The 17,985-nt window shown below is 32.1% G+C and overlaps 1 protein-coding gene across 7 annotated transcripts; it reads left to right on the forward strand.

Annotated features, from left to right (window-relative positions):
• The first annotated feature begins 4,495 nt into the window (after positions 1 to 4,495).
• Positions 4,496 to 17,505, forward strand: LOC110669383 (tobamovirus multiplication protein 2A). 7 transcript variants are annotated; one of them, XM_058136898.1, is made up of 7 exons: positions 4,496 to 4,629; positions 5,246 to 5,555; positions 7,125 to 7,224; positions 7,697 to 7,777; positions 7,904 to 8,008; positions 10,739 to 10,948; positions 17,195 to 17,505. In XM_058136898.1, the coding sequence occupies exons 2-7, from the start codon at positions 5,320 to 5,322 to the stop codon at positions 17,300 to 17,302; spliced, it is 840 nt and encodes a 279-aa protein (XP_057992881.1). In that variant the 5' UTR covers positions 4,496 to 4,629; positions 5,246 to 5,319; the 3' UTR covers positions 17,303 to 17,505. The 7 variants fall into 7 exon arrangements, 6 of the variants coding, with proteins under 6 accessions (XP_057992881.1, XP_057992876.1, XP_057992878.1 ...); XR_009144302.1 differs by having other exon boundaries at positions 4,508 to 4,660; positions 10,739 to 11,514; positions 17,011 to 17,267; XM_058136893.1 differs by having other exon boundaries at positions 4,508 to 4,660.
• Positions 17,506 to 17,985: the final 480 nt, after the last annotated feature.

The following is a 17,985-nucleotide window of genomic DNA, read 5'->3' on the forward strand; positions in this document are numbered from 1 at the left end:
TAAGTGTTTTGCTGTGAAAGCTTCCTTTTATTGGTGTTTCCAATCTTCTACTTCAACTTCAGGTGCTACAAGAAACAACAATGTTGAATGGGTTTTGGAGCTTCAGTTTCTTCAATCTCTTAGGGTTTGATCGTTGGGTTGGGTTGGTTTGGTTTTTTGTGTTTGGATTTTTATTAGCTTTTTTTTTTTGGTATTTTCTAGACTTCATGTATGTTTACCCTATAAGCTTTGTTAATGCAATGTTGCAATTTAATATTAAAAAAAAAATTAAAGCCCATACAACATACTAAAAGCATGATGAAATTCACCGTTGAGACGTAAATTATAAGAAATAAGTAGAAAGAGGGAGTAGGAGTTGCTAGGGATAGTAACAGATAGTGTACCCGTTAAAATCACTATACCCAAACTCGAATATGAACCCATACTCGTTCTAAATCCGATTAAAATTTATTATCAACTATTCAAATCCGTCCCAGACTCGATTATTATTACTACCCAACAAAATTCAAACCGGTTTAATTTTATATATTTTAATTAATATTTTACATAAAAAATTATTTTGATTAATAATTTATATTTTAATAATTTCATAAAATATTTAAATTTTATTTTATATAAAATAAAATATATAAAAATTTATAAATATTATTATAAAAAAATATATTTTATATTTAATTAAGTATTTATATAAACGGATTCGGATAACGGATACCCAATATGTAAAACCCAAACTCGATCCAAATCCGTCACGGGTATTATTTTTCGAATCCGAACCCAAACTCGTCCCAAACCCAATTATATAATACCTAAATCCATCATATTAGGGTTTAGTCAGATCAAGTACTCACAAAAATTCTACCCGTTAACATCCCCAGGAGTTGCTTCCTATTAAGGAAGGTAACAAGTTCAATATTTACGGATATCCTTGAGGTATTTTTTTTTTATATTTCTTAATCTCCCTTTAATCTTATCATGTTGCGAAGACCATGAGAGAGAGGGGGTGGAGCTCAATGAAGCAAAACGATAGAGGAAAGTGTCCTCTTCCCTTCTCTGTCGTGATTTGTAGACAGTAAAAACAGGAAGCTTCAAATTGACAGCACTATGGTTGCTGACCTTTTTTTCTTTCGATTTTATTATGTACCCAAATGACACTCCTCCTTTAATGCCAAACCCAGCATAGTTTTGGCATACAAGAAGTTTTTTTTCTTTGCCTTAATTTTTTTTTTTCCTTTTAATCTTTTTATATTCATTTTTTAATAAAATAAATATTATAAAAATGAGATAAAATATATAAAATTATAGAACTTAAAAGTAAAAATAAATTAATTGATAAAAATTTAATTATATGTATTTAAAAATACATATTTATATATTTATTTATTTCTCTCTCCATTTAAAAATTAAAACCCCCAAAAAAAAAATCAAGTTTATGGATTTTGCAGATCAAAATGATTCTTGTGAATAATTTGGTTTCACAATCATCCAAAAATAACTAAGAATTTGTAAAAATTTAGATGGAACGGTTGAGCCTATAATAATTGGATAATTTTTATAATTTGCCTATGAACTTTATTGGGTAATTTTTAATCTTGAAATCTACTATTGCATATTGGAGAGATTTTTTATAAAATAAAAATAAAATTTAAAAATTTTTTAATAACAAATTGAAATTGAGGGACAAGAGTAAAATACGAGAAAAAAAATTAAAGGACGGATTACAAAAATTAGTCATAATAACTTGAATTTTTATTTTTCAATGTGTTGTATTTTCTCCTATTTAAACGTAAATTGTGAATTTAATTGTGGAATTTAAATTCTATTTATTTCATTTTATTGTTGGAAAAATTCCATTAATAATTTTTATTTATTTTGTTTTTGAGCTTTGAAAATATTTATTTGCATTTTATAAATTTTCAAGATTTTCAAATTTATTAAAATAATAATAAGTGTTAAATTTAAATTTCCCAATGAAGGGAGGAGAGAGAATCAGCAAAGAGAGATAAGAGAGGGGAAAAGTGAAGAAGAATAACAAGTTTAAGAGCCAAAATATAATTTTTTTGAACTTAAAAGAAAACCTTAAAAAGTGGGGGTACTAAAGTGCAAAAAAAAAATAAAATAAAATTGAGATAATAAATTTTTAAAATCAAAGTCAAAATTCACTGATTACGTGTTTTAATTTTATCTCTGAAGAGAAAGACAGAAGAAGAGGAGTAAATTAGAGGCTTAGTGAATAAAAATTTTAAAAAATATATTTAAATAAAATATAAATATAAAATATTATCCATAATAGGGTCGTGATTTTATACTTTATAATTTTATTAGTTTTTTTTCTATTTCTGAAAAAATGTTTTGAGCAAGTAACTGAAATATGTGAGGGTTTTGTAATAAAGTTCTTATTTTTAAAAGACATGAAAAATATAAAATGAATTAAAAAGGAAAGGCTTAATTTTTAAGCTATTAAATGGGACAATAAAAGTCCACACCTTTCCTTATTCTTTTTCTTAATTATAGAAGTTGATTGTAGTCATTGGACCACTACTTCATTATTATCATATGAACCCGCCAAATTAAGGGCTCCTTTGATATTACTATTACAAATGATATTGAGAAAAAATATTTTTTAAAAATATAGGTTTAAAAAAATATTACTTTGTTATGAGAAATATTTTATTATAATAATAAATAATATTATTTTATTTTTTTATTATATTTATTAATGATTAAATTTTTATGCTATTAAATGAGACAATTACTTTAATTTATGATTAGAATAACAAAAAAAAAATTTAGGTATATATATATATTTATCTACTAATTTAACCAATGAATTATGAATATTATTTTTATATAAAAATTTCAAAATATTCAAAAATTAATTCAAATTCACCCCAACCAGCAATCAATTTTTAATATAAAATTAATATTTATTCAAATCCAAATATTTTACAGTTTCAATAGTAAAATTTAAGATTAATTAATTAATTAAAAATAAACAAGTGACAAATAATAAGTTTTTTTATTTTAAAGTTCAAAAAAAATAATTAATTAAGATATTTTTGAAATTTCATGCGTTCTAAATTTTAATTATTTTTACTTTTAATTAATGAAAATAAATGAAAAGATTAAATATTTCATTAAATTTAATATTAAAAAATTAATTTATTTTGGAATAAAATAAATTTATTAGTAATTATGACCTATTGAAATAAGCGTTGAAAGTTGCTGAAATAGAAAGGAGGGAGAAAGACTGACAAGGCACCGCGTCGTCGTTTTTGTACCTGTTAAGCATTAACATCACCGTGTGTGTTGCGCGTAAAACAAAATGATACATTGCCCCACCGGTCAATTGACTTTATTGCCCTTAAGAAGAAAGTACGAATAAGGAAAAAGACTTAAAAAGGCAAGGAATCTATTTCTTTTTAGAAAAATTTTAATATATATATATATATATATATATATATATATATATATGAGTTTTATTATAGTCAATAAATTAAAATATATTTATCTATTTATATATTTATATTAAAGTTAAAATAAAGAGAGAGTTTATCTGTATGGTTTTATAATTTTCTAATTTTTATAGATTTTTATTTTTTGTTTAATTCAATTAATTAAAATTTTTAAATTTCAATATTAACATTTATACATAATTAATTATGACATTGCAAATATAACTATCTTCATTACTATTTTTATATTTTGCAAATTTTAATATTATTATTAATATCTATATATTTATATTAATAAATAATAAAATAATTAGTAAATATAACTAAATAATAAATGTAAGTATAAATGTATTAATAAGTAATAAATAAGTAAATAAATATTTTTAAAATTTTCTCTTATTTTTATTATCTTTTTCTTTATTTTGATTGGATAGATTTTTTTAAATTTAAAAATCAATATTTATATATAATTAATTATGATATTGAAAATATAACTATCTTAATTATTTTATTTATTGTATATGACTTTTTTTTTATTTTGTAATATTTAATATTATAAATTAATTAATATTTATATATCCACATATATATATTTATAAGTAAATAAATAAATAAAATACAAATAAATAAATAAATATAAATTTTATAAATAATATAAATACACCTATTTATGTGTCTATATGGCATTAAGTTTGGAGAGCCCAAACTTATATATCCCTATTAAAATTAATATATTTTAATTGAATATTAAAAATATAATAAATTAAATAATTCTTTCAAGAGTCTCAAGTATTATTTTTTATATTTAATAATATAATAAAATTTTATTTTTCCACTTGACATCCTTTAAATAATAAATGATAAAATACCTTTAGCTAAATTATTGTTCACTTTATATATTGATTTGTAATTATTTTTTGAAATTCTTTAAATAAAAATATAAATTATTTTTGACATAGATTAATTTATAATTTTACTGAGAAAGAAATTAAATGAGGTGCCCATTGGATAAAAAAGCGGGGGTGGACATATGAAAAGAAAAACGCCAACTCCCACCGAAAGGAGCAAAATGAGAAAAGCGGTCCCATTTTCACTGGCCTTTTTAAATTTCCAGACTCTTTCTTCTCTCTCTTCCTTTCTCTGTGAAGAACTGGGGAAAAACGAAAACCCGGAAAAGGTCAAAATCATCCGAGAAATATTCGAAATCCGTAAAGTTTTCTTCGATTCCCTGTTTATTCCTGTAATCTATATGTTTTTCAATCGCTTGATTATCTTAGCATGATCCGAAGCTAAATTGCTGTGAGATTCTTTCAATCGAAATTTCTTAATTTACATTTGTAATTATTGGAGCTTGTTTGGGTCTTTTAAGTTAATTGAATGAATTGAAATTGATGCGATGGAAGTTGATTGCTGTCAATAATTTCTGTTTAATTACTTTTATTTTTTGTGAGTTTGTGATGTTATGTACCTGAAACTTTGTTTGGTTGCTGAGAAAACTTGGGAATGGAAAACAAAATTCTTATTTCGGATTTTTTTTTTTGGATGTTATGGTCAACTTTATCTGCTCTTTTTCCTCCCCTCTTTTTCTCTTCTTACAATTGATTGTTAGGGCTGGATCCTGAGTAATGAACAATATAAAATTCAAACATTGGATTGAGCATATATTTTTTTTTTATTTCTTGTTTAGATATATATACTTTTCATAATTTGCGATTTAATTTTGGCTAATGATAATATGATGCTTTAACCTCTAAATTATTGAATTGTAGTGTTAATGTGGGTTTCTAATGAAGGTAGTACGCCAGTGAATTGATGAAATAGAAGGATTGAGCTGAAATTCGAGGGATTTGAGGAAGCTGTAGAGAATATGGCTTGTAGAGGGTGCTTGGAGTGCATACTGAAGCTCCTTAACTTCTTGCTAACCCTTGTGGGTCTCGCCATGGTTGGTTATGGGATTTACTTATTTGTTGAGTATAAAAGAGCAGGTGATGATACCTCACTGGCGCCTGTGAGTGGTGATCCAGGTTTGATACAGCTTGGTCGTCCAATGCTTATGGCTGTGTCATTGTCGGAAAGTATATTTGACAAGCTGCCAAAAGCTTGGTATGTTTCCTTTATTTATTTATTATTCTTTTTTGTGGTGAGTTTAAATTTCAGCTGGGTCATTTGAGCTTGATTTTGTTGTTGGCAACTTACTCTATGGTTAGGTATTGTAAAATCTGGATGCTTTGGGTATCCTTACAGGAGATGTTGTGGTAACTTCGCTTATGACCTTTGGGACATACTAGAGTAACATTCCTTAAGGCTTCCCATTGGGGGCAAGACATGGATAAGTTAATGCAGGAACCAGTTGTGAAACATTTGAAAGAATGGTAGCTGGATGTAAGAGGCATTTCTTGTCCAAAGGAGGGCAATTAACTCTATTTTAAATTACTCCAAATTTCTTCCAATTTTTTTTATTGTCCATACATTCCATTTGTATATGGTGGCATTTAGTTTGCAGGCGTGTGGAAGAGGTTGCTTTAGTAGAGTGAGAGAGATGATCACTTGGCAAAATGAGACATGGATACTCTTCTATTATGGGCAATTGGGGGTCAGGAATCTTTTTTTTTCTGTAGAACTTCTCTTAGGAAGTGCATATGGAGATTTTTGGTGGAGGAAAAATTTTTGGAGGGTGGTGACTGTGGAGCAAAATGAGTGGATTTCAATGTCTTGTAGGAATATAGTTGGTGTAGGGTTATGGAAGTATATTGGAAGGGATTTGGATGATTTCTTTGCTTGTATTTTTTTGGAGATGGTTTGTGGATCATTTACACACATTATTGGAATGGTGCTTAAGTGGAAAATTTAACTCTAGGAATTGCCAATGCTGTTTCTAATGGCTCCAAAAGGGATGTTTAGTCTAGGATTTGGTTTAAAATGAATGTTAAGCAAGTAAAGTGTAATGTATTTTTGGAAGGAATCTAAGTGATTAGTGGATGCAGTTAATCTTGCATTTAATTGAAACCTTTGTGTTCCAAAGTGAATTTGGGGGAGTAGAAGATTAGATGGTGTTGATGAAAGGGATTTTAGTGGGAAATCTAATTGCTGTTCTATGTTTTGCATCTGCAATGCTTGTTTTAATATTTTTAATTTTTATTTTCAATAATTTATTGTCAAATTTAACTTATTAATATTAACTTGATGGAAAGAGATTTTTGACTTTGAATTTTAATTATAAAATTGGTGATGAAATCAGAAATGTTCATTAGGGTTTTAATCAAATTGCATAGGAATTTATGAATATAGGATTTCAACTCTTCTTGCCGATGATGAAAGGCTTTAATTGAAATTGGATGTCCAAAATTGCTAAATAGAGTTCCTTTTATTAGGTAAATATGGTCAATTTTCAGTCTTAAATTTTTAATGTTAAACTTAAAATTTTGGGTTCTTAGAAATTATATGGAAATTTGCATAGTACAAAAACTTTTGCGTTGATATTTTTTGGCAATGAAGAAGTGAACCAGCAATATCACTTATTGCTATTGCATACAGTATTACGTGTCTTATGAACTTAAGGGACCTATCAGGACTCTTAGTTAAATTCATTTTTTTGTTATTTAATTTAATTTATGGATTGTCCTTGAAGGCTTGAACTATCTAGATCTAATTTTGCATCATTTTCTTTTGTAGGTTCATATATTTATTTGTTGGTGTAGGAGTGATTCTCTTTGTCATCTCATGTTTTGGTTGTATTGGATCTGTAACGCGGAATGGATGCTGCCTCAGTTGTGTATCCTAATTGCACATTTTAGTCTGGAACTTATTAGAGCTAATATTTGAATACTTGTGCCTACTCCTTAGCCATTTAATGTCAGTGTAGATTATCTGCTGGATTGTGCACTATGAGATGTCAACTTCATTTAATTTTCTCTCAGTTCCCTCAATTAGTTTCTTTTCACATTCATGTCTCAAAATATATGATCACTATCAAAAAGTCAAAGCATAAAAAAAAATCCCCACCTTACCATTATTTTCTTTTTAAAATTTTGCATCAGTTCTTGTTTCTACCCTACTTCTAAAATTTGTATAATTTTCACTCTGCTTCTAAAATATGTTAAATTTGTTAAAGTCTGTCCATTAACTTCTAAGCTTATCCAAAGGGGATGCATCTTATGGGACTAAGGGAATATTTGGTATATTTTACATGCATATGCTTCCTGCCTTTTCTGATTATGATGACGGGATTCCTTAAACAAACATAGTATTCGGTATTGGTTATCTTGTTGATATTGGTAGAATTGGGATGTGCAGCCTTTATTTTCTTTGACAAAAAATGGAAAGAAGTGAGTTTTTCTTTTCCTCCCTCTATAATTTTATTTATTTATTTATTTATGTTTTAAAAAAACTGATTAGCAGATCTTAATATGGGATTTTGTTCATGTAATTGGTGCTATGATTTTGAGCTTCAGGAACTTCCAACCGACAAAACTGGAGTTTTTGACATGATATACGATTTCTTGAAAGAAAACTGGAACATTGTGAGATGGGTTGCTCTTGGAGTAGTTGTTTTGGAGGTAAGCACAAAAATGATCTTATTTGGTTTTGTTAGGCTTCTTGAATTTAGTTCTTAAAATTCCTGTAGATTAGCTAAAGCCCTTGTATGGCTAAATAAAGTGAACGGTCCATATTTTCACAAAAAATTCTCCTTCTAAAGGACCATTTTCATTAAAGGAAGGTTGGAAAAGGATGTCCTATGTAACTTGTAGTGGAAGGATTGTTTGTGCTCAGTGTTTTTATTTTAAAGAATTTCCATCGCAGATGGGAAGAATTATTCCTCTTTTGCTCGTTTTATCCTTGATGTGTTGATTGATTGCTTGCTTGTGTTTAGTTATGGTTGAAAATAGTACGACTTAGAGCTCACTCAAGTTAGATCACTGTGTGAATAATTTTTTTTCACTTAGAAAGGTTGAACCAATGTTACTCGGACTCGGGTACAGGTGTCAGAAATGGATAAATATCCATGTGTCAACTTGTGAGCTTCCTATATGGAAAATACGGGAGATGGATCAAAATTTAAACATGGTGGCTTGGATAAATATTATTAAAAATCAAATATAATTGCTTTGTAATTTAATTTTTACTGCATATTTAATTTAATAAAATCTTATTAAACATAATTTAAAATAATTTAAATTGAATTTTATAAGCTCATTATGAATAACTATGTATTTAATATAAATATAAGTTATATTTATTTTTAACATACACAAAATAGAATTTAAAAAAAAATACATGAAAAAAAAGCACTAAAATAATCTAAATTGAATCTAGGCCCATAACCATTAGCCCATTTTAATAATACACAGGCACAGCACATAATACACAGCCACTTTTTTATCTTCTCTACAACAGAGGCAGTCAACAGGCTGGTTCTTCTTCTTCTTTCGCTGGTTCTCCCGACGTGGTCACAGCAACTTTTTTTTTTCCCCTGTGGCTTTAGCCGCTAGGCTGCTACTGCTGCTGCTTCATCTACTTCTTCTTTTTTCACCGGCTCTCCCAATGTAGTCATGGCTTTAGCGGCTAGGCTTGTTCAACTTCATAGATGTGTGTCGAAAACATATTCCATGTCATGTCGAGGCAAGTCCAAGTATCAGAGGGTATAACTCTCTTGTATGTGATTTGGCTTTTCAATTGTAGATAATGTAGTTTTGACACTTTGATGAGGACAGTCTTGTCAAGTATTTTGATCACAGCTTGAAATTGAAGAGAAAATTTGAAAGTTGCTTGAACTAGAATTATATAAATAATGGTCATATCAAATTTTGATTACTTTGTTATTTTTTTCCCTACTCACAAAATTCTTTCAGGGAGCTTTCATTTAGTAAAATGGATGATAGATGATTAATCAAGTTGTGATTATCGCTTAGTGTCACGAGATAAATAAATGCTATAGTTGAATATCCAGGTGTGATTTATGTGTTATAGGAGACACTGCATGCTTTTTTTTTTTTTTCTGCAAAGGGACAATGGTGGCTTTGCCTTTATATTACCTGTTAAAACCTAAAAGTTGAGGCAGATGGAATGAAATCACTGTCTCAGGTGCTAAATAGTTATGCTGTAAAACATCATCTTTTGTTGTTTATATTGATAAAGTATCTATTGGTGGAGTTGTGAATTGAAAAAGTAGATACCTTTTAACAATTTGATTTTGCCACAATTGGTTGCTTCTTTAATCCAAGAGTACATTTGAGTACAATTTCATCAATCTCAATATATATATATATATATATATATATATATATATATATATATCATCAGTCTCATAAGAAAACAATGTAGATCTGCTAGTTGATTGGTCTGGGTGGGCTTGAGGCTAGTTTGATCTCAATTCAATTGAAATAATCCTAAGATTAATTTTTTTGAGTGTAGCTCTAATCTGTATAATTTTGAGTCTGATCGATTAGAAAGTTTATGGTTCAGTTAGTCATTGTTGGAATCCCACATCGAAAGAATATAAAGTATAAGGGTAATATATAGGTGGTTGGGTTGCAACATTGACTTGACTAGTCATTTTGATGTATAAAGCAATCTAATCACTTATTTAAGCCCGAATTAAAATGAATTGATTATAATTTGATCGACACTCTCTCTGAATTTAACATGGCATCAGAGCCTAGGCTGGGTTGTGTGTTTCAGCCGCTCATAAGGCTGTATAATTGGGCCCGTATTGGGATAAAAATAAAAATACAAACTAATTGTCAAGTGACAAACATGTGGTTGCACTTGAGGGGGGAGTGTTGGAATCCCACATCGAAAGAATATAAAGTAAAAGGGTAATATATAAGTGGTTGGGTTACAACATTAACTTGACTAGTCATTTTGATGTATAAAGCAATCTAATCACTTATATAAGCCTGAATTAAAATGAATTGATTATAATTTGATCGACACTCTCTCCGAATTTAACAGTCATATGCCCTTGTATACTATGGCTAGTTGCATCTCAAATGATTACCTAATTTGCCTCAATTGCTGAGGCTTTAAACAGAAATGAAACAAACGAAACTTTAATTTTTATGGCTTTTTTATACTGCGTATAATTATTTCTGTTTGTGTTTTTTCCTTAGTGTGCATGGTGTGTCTTTAGGGCAACACGTAGTAATTGCTAAGATGGGACTGACTTCATATTATTAATATGTGATTTTGATCTCACTGTCTCGATCTCTAAATTTTCAACTACTAATCAAACAATTTTGTTCTTGTGCCCTTATGGCGCACTACAATGAATCAACGTGCAATTGCAGGCTCTACTTTTCGTGTTAGCCCTTATGGTTAGGGCCGCAAACAGGCCAGCAGATTATGATAGTGATGATGAGCTTATTGCCCCAAGACAACAGATCCGGCAACCTTTGCTTAACAGGCCACCAGTTCCTGCAACAGGTGTACCTGTGTCTGGTACCCTTGATCAGCGACCTAGCAGAAATGATGCTTGGAGCACACGTATGAGGGAAAAGGTATTATAAGTTCTGAACTTTTTTCCTCTTAGAGCATGTATGGTGCTCCATCTTGTGATCTGCATATATGTATGGGTGATTCTGTCCAAATATGCAATTTTCATGTGATGACTGTTTCACAATGTTGTATGTGACAAGTTAATTTTCATGAGCTTTGTAACTTTTTTTAATATTATAATTAAAAACAAATTCATGAATGATTTCTTTGAAATTGTTTTTTTCCCCTAGCAGGTAATAATTGCTTTTGTTGTGAATTGTGATCTTTTATTGGTTAGCGTTTGTTTTGTCTTTACCATTATATTTAGAATTCTTTTGGCATTATGGTGAAAATTTGTCTTCAGTTCATTTTCTTTCTTTTTTCTATATGCAAAATTCTGTTTAGTTTGTGGTTTAAGTTGCTTATCCATATTGCTCAAGTTGCCTGTCAATTCTTGAATGTCCAAATGAGATGATTCTATCAAACTAATATGTTGTGAGTTGTCACATAGAGCTTACTTTCTTGTCTCTTTTTTTATTTTTTTATGGGATACTTGATTGCTCAATTTTGGTGTCATTTGGTATATATGGTATTGTCAGTAGTTACCTAGAATTAAGGGTTACTACTGACTACAGAGAGTTTAGAAGAATATAGACAGAAAGAAGAAAGAAGAGAGAGAGAGAGAGAGAGAGAGAGAGATAGGGATGAGAATTAGAATAAGAGAGAGAAGAAATTTAGAGAGAAGAAGTCTGAGATTTTATTGATTCCAGAATGAATCTCAATTACATGAATGACAACTATTTATAGTATTATTTAATAACTGTCATTGACTAATTTCAACAGCTATAACAACTTCTCAACAAACTAACAGTTTTTTTCCCTCCAAAACAACTACTCTTCTTTTCTATTTCTAAACTTTCTCCTCCTATACGTGACAATTTCCCTCCCTTTAGAACCTTCTTGACCCCAAGAAGGTTTAAACGATGGAAACTGAGCTTGCAAAAATGACTGGTCCTCCCAAGTTGCATCTTCTTCACTGAAATGCAGCCATTTAACTAATCCCTGCAAAATTGGAATCCCATTTCTTTCAATAGTTCTAATATGCAACAGCTTCTCTGGATGCACTTCCCAAGTATGATCTTCTTGTAAAGCTGGAAGGTCCAAGATTGGAGTGATATTGTCCCCTACCTTCCTTTTCAACAAGGAAACATGAAAAACTGGATGAACAGTAGAGGAAGTAGGTAATTGCAGCTTATAAGCCACTGCACCCACTTTAGCGACTATCTGAAATGGCCCATAATACCTTGCTGATAACTTGAGTGACCTTCTAACTGCAATAGAAACTTGTCAGAGGCTGCAACCTCAAATATACCCAATCTCCAACACGGAACTCTTTTTCCGCTCTTTTCTTATCTCTTGCTGTTTCATTCTATCTTTGGGCCTTAGTTAAATTCTCTTGTATAATTTCTGTCATATGCTGTCTCTCCTGAAGTAAATTAGTAACAGCCTGGACAGGAGTGGAATTAGGAAAGGGAAAATGAATTTCAGGAGGGTGATAGCCATATAAAGCTTCAAAGGGACTCATCTTGAGGCTGCTATGGTGAGTACTGTTATACCACCACTCAGCTAATGGTAACCATTTGTTCTAAGCAGCAGGCAAATGATGTGTCATACACCTCAAATAACATTCTAAACATTGATTTAACCTCTCAGTCTGCCCATCAGATTGAGGATGATAGGCAGTAGTGTAATGCAATGAAGTCCTAGACAACTTGAATAACTCTTTCCAAAAGAGACTTGTGAAAACTTTGTCCCTATCGGATACAATGGAAAGAGGCAGTCCATGAAGCTTGTAAATGTGACTGAGAAACACTTTAGCAATAGAAGCAGCAGTGTATGGATGAGAGACAGCCAAGAAATGCCCATACTTAGTCATTCTACACACAATTACCAAAATAACATCCTTGCCTTCAGACCTAGGCAATTGCTCAATAAAATCCATTGAAATATGTTGCCAGGCTTGTGTGGGGACTGGTAGTGGCTGTAATAAACCACCAGGCAGGCTATGGTCACTTTTACACCTGGCACACACATCACACTTCTTAACCCATTGGATCACATCCTGCATAAGACCTGGCCAGAAAAAATGTCTTTTCAGCCTCAAGTAAGTAGGGTGAATACCAGAATGTCCTCCCATAGGAGAGTCATGATAGATGGCCAGCAATTTCTGTCTAAGTGAAGTAGCAGGGCCCACAAACAGCCTGCCTTTAAAGTATAATATCCCTTTTTTGCATTCATAACCAGGATGAGAGCTATTATCAATAGCTAATTGAGCCAATAATTGCCCAATTTGACTGTCCCCTTCATAACTGGCTATCAATTCATTTATCCAAGCAGGCTGGATGACTGTAATGACAGTACAAGTAGATTCCTGCTCTGCTTCCCTCAATGGTATCCTAGAAAGAGCATCAGCCACTTTATTCTCCACCCCTCTTCTATACAAGATCTTGTAATCCAACCCTAATAATTTGGAAATGCCTTTTTGCTGCAAGTTAGTATGTAGCCTCTGCTCCAAGAGGAATTTTATAGACTCATGATCTGTTTTGATATAAAATTGCCCTTGCTCCAAATAGTGTCTCCACTTAGTAACAGCAAATGTAATAGCCAATAATTCCTTCTCATAGACAGATAAACCCTTATTTCTTGGTCCCAATGCCTTTGAAATGAAAGCAATTGGATGTCCCTGCTGTTGCAGCACTGCCCCCATACCAAAACTGCTAGCATCTGTTTCGACAATGAATGGCTTTGTAAAATCAGGAAGTGCAAGGACCGGAGCTTGAGACATTGCAATTTTAAGGTGATCAAAAGCACCTTGAGCTGCTGAATTCCACTGAAATGAATCTTTTTTTAACAATTCAGTCAGTGGTTTGCTAATAGAGCCATAGTGATGGATAAATTTTCTATAATAACCAGTGAGGCCAAGAAAACTTCTCAATTCTTTAACATTCTGTGGCACAGGCCAAGTCACCATAGCTTTGATTTTATTAGGATCAGTAGCCACCCCATTTCCAGATATGACATGCCCCAAATACTCAACTTGTCTTTGAGCAAAAGCACACTTAGACATCTTAGCATACAACCTTTGCTGCCTTAGAACTTGAAATACTGCCTCCAAATGCTTGACATGAGTAGAAATGTTTGGGCTATAGACCAGTATATCATCAAAGAAAACCAAAACAAATTTCCTTAGAAAAGGATGAAAAATATGATTCATGAGAGCTTGGAAGGTTGCTGGTGCATTTGTAAGACCAAATGGCATAACATTGAACTCAAAATGGCCATGATGTGTCCTAAAGGCAGTCTTGGGAATATCAGCAGGCTCCATTCTGATTTGATGGTAACCAGCTCTCAAATCTATTTTAGAAAACACAGCAGCCCCATGTAACTCATCAAGTAAGTCATCAATCATAGGTATTGGAAACTTATCCTTGATTGTGAGATCATTTAACTTCCTATAATCAACACAAAACCTCCAAGTACCATCCTTTTTCTTAACCAACAACACAGGTGAAGAATATGAACTAGTACTAGGCTGAATAACATCATTAGCCAACATTTCAGATACCAACTTCTCTATTTCTGCCTTTTGGAAATGTGGATACCTATAAGGTCTCACACTAATAGGTTGTGTATTTGGCTGCAATGGTATGGAGTGATTATGGTTTCTAAAAGGAGGCAATGTCTTAGGCTCCTCAAACAGATCTTTATAGTCATCAAGTAATCCTTGAATTTCATTATAATCTGTAGAAGAATTACCTGAAATTGCAGCTGTCACAGAAAAGAGCTTAGGTAACTCAGAATGCTCTGCTAGTTGTGGTTGCAATAGTGGCACTTCAATATAAAATTGAGGGTTTTGGAAATCCTTCCCCTTCCTCTGCCACATCTTATTAATGTCTTCACATTGCAACATCTTACAAGTAACAGCTTTATCATTGATCCCATACAATGTGATCTCCTTCCCATTCTTCTTGAAAGTGACTCTAGAGTTTACAAAGTCAAATAAAACTGGACTAATAGTCCTCATCCAATCTACTCCCAATATAATATCAAAACTCCCCAGCTCCAACAATTTGAGATCAAACACAAATCTATGCTTTCCCACCTTCCAAGGAAATTCAAAACAAGTGCAATTTGAAATTAATTTTCTGCCATCAGCTACAGAAATAGGTACTGCAGAAGTTTGGACCATAGGTAGCTTTAATTCCCTAGCCACTCTAGCATCAATGAAGCTATGGGTGCTGCCACTGTCAATTAAAATCAGCAGCTCTCTATTCAAATACTGACCTTTCACCTTAATAGTTTCAGTCCCCAACTTCCCTTCAATGGCATTAAGGGAAAGTGTCATCTCCTCCTCCATACTACCCAACACATCTTCCCATTGCTGAATTTCAATGTTGCCTTCCCTTTCAATCTCCTCATTTCCTTGCTCAATCCATTCCTCCCTACTTGAATCACTCCCACATAAAGCCATAACAGTCTTTTGCTTGCACACATGCCCTGGAAAATATTTTTCTCCACATCTATAACAAGGTTTGGGCTGTCTCCCATTTGTTTGGTTGTTAGGTTTTGTGGATATAGGTGTTTTAGAGGCTTGAGAATTGGCTGCATTGCTGGAAGTGACAGACTGAGATTGTCTTGGATTAAAGACTGTGAAATTAGGTTTAGCTTCATTGTTTGGGGGTTTTGTCAATTGAGGATAATTTTGATGTAATTGAGAGGTTCTAAAGGAAGGGTTATAAGTTGAAGTTTGAGATCTGAAATTACCAGCGTAGGATCTTGAGGGATAAGTGGACTTCTTGTTGCTTTCTAGTAATTGTTCTTGAAATTTTGCAATCTCAAATGCATGAGAAAGGGATGCAGGCCTAACAATCCTTACCATAGGACGGATTTCATCCCTTAATCCTCCTATGAAGGCTGACAGAAAATATCCCTCTTCAAGATAAGGCATAACCCTCTCCATCTTTATTCTCATCTCCTCAAATTTATCCTGATACTCCATTACATTCCCAATCTGCCTTGTCTTCATAAATTCCTCCACAACATCTTCCATTCCTTCTTCCCCAAATCTAGCACATAATGCCCTCTCAAATTCATCCCACAGCATTTCACTTTTCCCTTTACTCCAATTTTGAAACCAAGAATCTCCCTTATCAATCAAGAAGAGACTAGCAATTCCCACACGTTGCTCCTTAGGAACCTTGTAAATCTCAAAATACTTTTCACACTTTCTAAGCCAAACCCTAGGCTCACTCCCATCACAGGTCACCAACTCAATCTTGGGCAAAATTCTTGTATTATCATCAATGTTTACTGCAAAGGATGTACTGACTTGATCCTTAGCAGTTTTCTTGGAAGGATTGGGCAGGATCCCCTTACTTCCCTGTCCTTCATGTTCACTATTCACCTCAACTTCCTTATTCCTTTCATTAAAGAACCCACACATCATTTTTTTCATCTCATCCATTATTTTTTTTCCCATATCATCTAATTTCTGCTCCATTTTTTCCATTTTCAGATCCAGCTTCCTCTCGGCAGTTTCTTGCCAATTGCGCACCTTTTCTTCCAGCTCTTCCATTCTAACAGTTTCTTGATTCACCACTTGACTCCTAGGCATCTCGTGACACCCTTGGTACTGATCTGGATCAAAGCCCTCCACAGGAACCTCGCTCTGATACCAATTTGTCAGTAGTTACCTAGAATTAAGGGTTGCTACTGACTACAGAGAGTTTAGAAGAATATAGACAGAAAGAAGAAAGAAGAGAGAGAGAGAGAGAGAGAGAGAGAGATAGGGATGAGAATTAGAATAAGAGAGAGAAGAAATTTAGAGAGAAGAAGTCTGAGATTTTATTGATTCCAGAATGAATCTCAATTACATGAATGACAACTATTTATAGTATTATTTAATAACTGTCATTGACTAATTTCAACAGCTATAACAACTTCTCAACAAACTAACAGTTTTTTTCCCTCCAAAACAACTACTCTTCTTTTCTATTTCTAAACTTTCTCCTCCTATACGTGACAGGTATATATCTCATTATCTCTTAGGTTCTGTGCCAATTACATACAGACTGTTTAATGATTGTGTTCATGTTACATGTACACATTATTCGATCTATAGTTGAGGACAATTTGATGGGTATATCTTTCTTTAGCATCTAGTTCCTAATTCTGTCAGTGTACTTTGTCATTTCTTGCATGAAATCCAGTATGGGCTTGATACTTCAGAGTTCTCGTACAACCCATCGGAGTCACACAGGTTCCAGCAAGTGTCCACGCAGCCTGCAGAAGAACGGAGCCGATGCACCATCATGTGATAGCTTATTGGTCTTTGTGGATTGATTTCTGTGGAATGATTTCTTGGACAAGGGTGTGAAGAGTTTTGTTGTTCGAGTTTGTATACAATAGACATTGTTCAGGAGTTGACACATCCTCACCTTCCTTTGTTACGTACTCAAAAACAACTTTCTTTCTGTATGCATTGGTATTAATATTCAAAAGCATTGTACTGCTTTGTTTTTGCTTCTGTTTCTGATAATTGATTAGTTCTATGCCAGTTACGATCTCAATTATGGTTTTGATAAAATGTGTTTTGAATTCAAAATCTTTGATCACAGTCCTGAAAACAATTCTAGTATTATTGAGCTAAAGCGATATTTAAATATAAGCCAAATGTGAAATTTAAAGCAATTTTATCCAATATTCTCTGAGACAAGCTTTCTTTACTCTTCTTTTTTGAAATAAGCTTTCTCAAATCTTAAAATGCTCACGTTTCTTTTATAAGACGTGTTCCCAACTCTCTATGTCAGTGCTGCGATATTAACTGTTGCTCATCGGGCCTCACAAGATCGCCGGTCTATATCACAACAATTGCATCTTTATATTAGCACTCTTTTTATTGTCTTTTTTATTTATTCTACAAAGAGGGCTTGGAGTTCAAATACTCATTGGAAAATTATACACTCTGAATCGATAAAAATAAAATAATTATAAAAAAAAA

The sequence above is a fragment of the Hevea brasiliensis genome, chromosome 15 (genome assembly GCF_030052815.1).
Source record: "Hevea brasiliensis isolate MT/VB/25A 57/8 chromosome 15, ASM3005281v1, whole genome shotgun sequence".
NCBI classification, from domain to species: Eukaryota; Viridiplantae; Streptophyta; class Magnoliopsida; order Malpighiales; family Euphorbiaceae; genus Hevea; species Hevea brasiliensis.